Source organism: Morone saxatilis, unplaced genomic scaffold, assembly GCF_004916995.1.
Source record: "Morone saxatilis isolate NCDOM2014 unplaced genomic scaffold, NCSU_SB_2.0 Contig16, whole genome shotgun sequence".
NCBI lineage: Eukaryota > Metazoa > Chordata > Actinopteri > Moronidae > Morone > Morone saxatilis.
Window position 1 is genome coordinate 8,498,576 of NW_023339718.1, and position 6,000 is coordinate 8,504,575.

Genomic DNA, 6,000 nt, shown 5'->3' on the forward strand with positions numbered 1-6,000 from the left:
AATAAACATGTAGCATGTGCAGAAGTAAAACATAGGCTACTCACAGTTTCTCCAAAGCGTGAAGTCCAAAGAAAGATCCATTTCTCAGAACTCTGATTTTGTTGTGGCTCAGTATTCTGTAAAAAAAAGAGACACCACAGTATTGTTAGAAATATTCCACTGAGGATAAACTGAAGAATATCTTATGCTAAATTACTACCTTGGATATCAGCTTCACTGCTAAGGAAAGAGTTCAGGTTTAACCAAACACACAGTGGAGGGGTCACAAGAGGAGGATGAGAGCCAAGTGAAATGTCCAGTTGGTGCTGCAGACACACGAGATTAGTCTGACCAGAGACATTAGCCTAAGATGTTTCCAATTAATGCTAAAGACGGAATTGAAGATCAAGATTAGGAGGGAAGCTGTAATCTTGATAATCATTTCGCATACATTTTTACATCAAAAGGATGACTTTCCACATCAAACGACTGACTGCACAGCCCTTTCCCTATGGCGAATCGCTTGGTTTATTGGGCTCTTATCAGACCAGAGGGCAGAGAGCCACGGGACATACTGGATGTGAGGTTCAGATCGCGTTGTCTCACAGGGGATCATGGGAAATGGATATTTACGGAAATCACTTTGCTCTGAGGGACATTGTAAAAGCCAGTTAGGACAGACCTTCGTATAAAGGACATTTTTTGCAAACAGACTTTTTTGCTATGAATTCGATGAGAAGCTTGAGGGGAACATATTGCCTGGCTCTTTCCACAGAGAAAAACCCTCATATTGGTATATTAAAGAGCAACTTAACACCCCCTTAAATGATTGTCTCCTGTAGTGATGTAGGAGTGTAGTACAGGACGCTGTGACATCACAAGTGTGGTCAGACGTGAAACATGCTTTTAACTGGAGACAGAAAATCACTGCTTACATTATTCACCGCATCCATGGTAACATTTCTTATTAGCGACATATTACGAAAATAGCATCCATCCCTGTGCTTGAAGCCTTGTGGACAGTTGCCATGTTCAAACTCAGTCTCCTACAAAATATGTTTATACTGTATACTGATTTGCTTTGCCAAATACCCTTTGAAGAAAACATAATTGTCACTTGGCTTACGTTCATTGGGAACATTTTTTTCAAATTCAGGAACTATGACGTTCGTACAGTGAAGTTTAAGGGAGCAGGTTAAGGTGGATGGTTGGGCCTACAAAGCAGAAAAATTTGACACCAGAGACCTGTGTTTGCATTGTGAATCCCATGTGTTGTTAGATTTAGGCCAGTAAAGCACTTGGGAAAGGTTAGGAAAAGATTGTGGTTTTGCTATATTGAAAAAGCCAATACATCCTGTCTCAAGCTTAAAGGCAGTGCTGACTTATATTCCTATTGCCAGGGCTCATGTCCCCTCAGCAGGAGCTCGGGGCACGGCAGGGACCCTGCTTTGGCGACAGACCGCCATCATTAACACACCCTTCAGTTTCACATCATCTTCGCCCCTACCACATGGTGCTTAATGGGCTGTTTGCGACATTAAGTGTGTTCCTAATCGAGAGAGTGGAGCTGTGTGAGCGCCTTTAAAAGTGGGAGCGGACTGTGAACAGTCTGTGAGATTTACAGATTCAGCAGCAGCGGTCGGCCCCCCCGTTTCCTGCCACATCAATAAAAACACTGCCTTCAGCTCTGCACCTTCCAACTCAGTTAATGACCAGATTTAATCATCCAGTTTTGGTATACAGGGACAAACCGGTCTGACTCACTTCTTCTCTTCAGTACTGACAGCCACAATATCAGGACAATTTAAAGAAAAGTTATCCACTCAAGGAGCAAACAAAAGGAACACTTTTTTTTACTTAGCATTTAAACCAAAATTATCTTTATTTTAGGCTTTGCTGTGTAATATATCAGCAGAATTACTATCACAAAATCCACATTCATTCACAGTAGGAGCCCCAGAAATTGACATCATCCCAGATCAGAAGTTTATTTTATATTATAACATATCATGTTCACAAATCCACACTGAATTGTTGAAATAAATCACAATTATTATGTCTTTTTTTAGAGTGGATGTTGGACGAGAGCAGAGTCAGTCCTCTCGTGGCGTAGCCTGTATTTGAACCTACGACTCCTGAACCATAAGGTCTCTCACTTGACTTTGGGCACAGTATCTCTCCTATAACTGGATGCAGGCTCGAGATGAAAGCTACGGAAGATCCAGAACTGCCTGAATAATTCAATACAGATAGGAGAGGAGAAAGTCACATCTGGCAAAGAAGCAAGTCATTTAATTCAACCCAGGCAGTTTAGATACAGATAGTTCCTTTTTGACTAAGCTTATTATGCAGAAAAAACTATTAGTCAGTGGAGGACAGTGCACATGTTTGGTTATGGTGTTCTTGAATGTGCATACATCGTTAGTGTGCTGATATCAGTGCATTTTCTGTTAGAACAAAACATATTATGATATGATTTGCAAAGGTTCCTTTTTAAAACTCATACAGATGTGTTTATTTGTGTTTATTTTTCATGCATGTTTGGAAAAAATGAAATTCACATGTGGCATCCTATCACAGTAACCCTCATTTGTCTCAAGTTAAGACATTTCAACACACAGTATTTCAATTAGCTTGCTACTCTGTACACCAGGACTTGAAAGCTGACTTTCACAAATAAACAAATACCAGAAAATGATCTAACTGAAACCCTCCCACAGACAACAAAAGATTTCCAGGAACGCAGGGGAGCTGCAGAGGCTGGTCACTACTGTATTATCCCCAAAGCCTGATGTTCAGAGCACGGTTGTAAAGAAGGACATTGTTCTTTCATAAACAATACAGAGAGTACAACTCTGAGAAAGAGAGAGAGGCAGAACTCTGTAAACAGACAGAAATAGTCAGCGTTCCCATCAGGCTAAACAGGAAACCCAGCCAATTAGCTGTTTATTCAGAACCAGTTTCAGAGGTCAGGGGTTGTAGAGAGAGCACTTCCTGCACAGCCAACAGACAGATGGAGCAGTGTCCGGACGCAGGTGACAGTTGAGGCATACGAGAGTGCATCACTTCATCACTGGAGTATACAAAGGTTAACAGAGCTTTACAAGCAAAGAAGATGAGTAGCTTCTTAATCATAGAAGTCCATGCTACTTGGAGGCCTAACGTCTGCTCAGTATTACTACTGAGGCTTTACTCGAGTGGCTCCTGTTCCCTCGGCGTAAGTGACAGATCAGATGGCAGATTGAGTTAATCTGCTCTCAAGAGCAATAAACTGTATGGTACATGGCACGACTGTGTGATAATTCAGTCCAGACTATGGATGGTATCTTTCATTCACTTAACCCTTTCAGACCACAAAGGCCTCTGAGAAATCAGACTAGGCTAATTGAATCCATCTAATCTATGTAAAAAAAAAAAAAAAAACAGAGCCGCATGTCAGGCTCCAGGATCCCATTCACCCATTTCATCTAATTCATTTACATGAAGATCAAAAAGCAGGAGGTCATATGAAAAGAGCCAGATCAAACAGATGCACAGACACCAGCCCTTCTTTGTGTGCTGTATAGTAGAAGGGTTAAACAGGGTCAGTAAACCACAGTAGACATGGAAAGCACATATATATACAGTATATATACCAACACTGCAAGTGTTCTGCTATGTTTTCTATTACCTACAAGACTGCAATGAAAATATGATTCATATACATAGGAACCAATTCTATTATGTTAAAAACAAAAGGCTACTGTTGAAAATGATTGAAAGTTATCTTGAGCTCAAGGGAAGCGATGCTGTGTCTTTTTAGAGTGCTGCAATGAGAAAACCTTGTACAGTACCTGGTCCCAAACATGCCCCCAAATAACTCAAATAGGCAAATATTTAAAAAGCCTTTGCTTGATTGTACTAATTACTTTCCATAATTAGTAAATTGTGCTTCTCCGGCACATTTCTAAAAAAAATCACCCTTTAGACAAATAGTATAATCACAGGATAGAAAAAAGTATATCATTAGAAATTATGGAGTACAATTATTGTGTTTTACCCAAAAGATCAGACTATGGAACAATGTGATCATTTAAGTGCTCTTATAAATTCATCCCCTTGACCCAGATATTGGGATTTATCCAAACAAATATAGTATTAGTTGCCCCGAGTGCAGATTTACGGACACATTTGGTAACAAATGCAATGTTTTTGTGGTCGTTTTTAATTAATTATTTAGAAAATAAATATGATTACTGTTATTATGCTTGATGTTTCAGCAGCAAGTGCCACAGCTCAGTGTTAGCTCAGGGTTTCCTTGGTGCGTGACAGAGTGTGAAAAAGTAAAAACCGTACAAAGAGTCTTGTCTAGTAAACCACAGCAGCTCCTCCCTGCACCATGCCACTCACTTTGTTGGTTTGCTCAATTTGCTTCCTAAACCCACAAAGCCTTTGAGGGCCACACAGGGGCATGACAGCATGTCGCAAATCGTATTTCCTCACTGATTTACTTCCGCTCTCCCCCCTGACTCCTAACTGGAAGGCAGTCTTGCTGTGACATACTGCCTCAGGTCTGAGGGAAGCCCTGATGTGTGTGTGTGTGTGTGTACATATGTCTGTGTGTACCTGTGTGTACTGTAAACTGCAACTGTCTTTCAAAAGCAGCAAGCTTCTTACAGCTGCTTTTGGTTTTGGGTCATTGTCAACCAATCATTTCACTGAGGAATCATCTCTGTGGTGGAGCTGGGAAGCCTTGCTGTGTGGTGTACGGCACCAGCACAAGGAGCTGCTGAACAGAGTCCTTTCAGCTTTCCAGATCGCAACCTGGTGCAGAGGGACAGCAAGGGAAAACACATCCTTCCATCTCCTGTCCTAACCACAGCTAGAATGCTTTAAACCTAAACTCAACAGGAAGTCCTGTTTGCAGTCGGTTACCGCTGAAGGTTTGGTGTCAATATCTTTGCACCCTCTATACTTTCGCCTTATACTAGAAACACTTGTGTTTTTTTGTGGGAATTATATACAGGAAATGCTCCATCCTGGTTTGGCACTTAGTCCCGGACATGAATGGTATGCATTTGAGTAAAAAATGCTGATTCCAATTGGCGCCTGTTGCCTTCTAAATATTAGACTCAGACAGTGAGTTCTATGTAGCTGCAGGCCTCTACAACTAACCACAAACACAGTCTTAAGGAGGGATTTATGTTTAATAAGAATTAATCTGCAGGCTAAGCTGCTTGCTCTCATTACCTATGTATTACTCTTTACAATCTTTGACTGCAGAGGGTTTTCTTTCATTTTGAATACAGAGCATTTCTGCAGCGTTACCTGGAGCTGCTACAGTGTGACTCCATGTTGGTCACTGACAAAACAGCGTGAAGACGTGAGTCCTGATTAGACGCTCCACCTCCTGTTCCACCTTAATAAAGTGCTCCAAGGCCAACAGAGACGGAGAGACGCAGGTTCAGCATAATAAAGAGAGTCAAAACAACCCAACGGGGCCACTGTGTAAACATCATTTAACTTTGGATAGGTCTCTTACCCTCAAGGACCACACGCGAGGTGAAAGACAAGAACCCTTGAAAGAGACTGGTAACGTGCCATAAATCCAGCCCTAATTCTGAGACCAATGGGAGCCAGATAATGAGAGTGATTTTCAATGAGAGTCTCAGAGCGTCATTATTGAATTAAGCCCTGTTTAATTAGCATGCTGACTTGATAATGCACATGCTGGTCCGTGTCACAGCAGTACTGAAGTTCATATAAATAAATAACAATAATTTAGCCTTGAGGGAATTTTCCTTAAAGGTAATTAAATTCTGCTGAAAGCAATACGATTATCCACTTTTACACTAACAGCACAGCATTGTGTGAGCTCTTTAACGGTGTATGTTACAGCTGTGAACATTCTATACAAAACCATTACTGTCTTTTTGTTTTTACTGCATTTTCCCTCTTTGCTTTCCATTTGAGCTGCATCTTGCTTGCCAGAGTTACATTTCAAGTATATTGGCAGTTTACAGAGGAGAACTAAGTGGACAT

At 41.0% G+C, this 6,000-nt stretch overlaps 1 protein-coding gene across 1 annotated transcript in view; it reads right to left on the reverse strand.

The window, feature by feature from the left end:
• Window positions 1-6,000, reverse strand: part of adgra2 (adhesion G protein-coupled receptor A2) — a 40,657-nt gene that overhangs the window by 21,966 nt on the left and 12,691 nt on the right. The window contains exon 2 of the mRNA XM_035658324.1: window positions 45-116. Within this exon, the coding sequence (XP_035514217.1) occupies window positions 45-116 (72 nt within the window). The remainder of the gene's footprint in view (window positions 1-44; window positions 117-6,000) is intronic.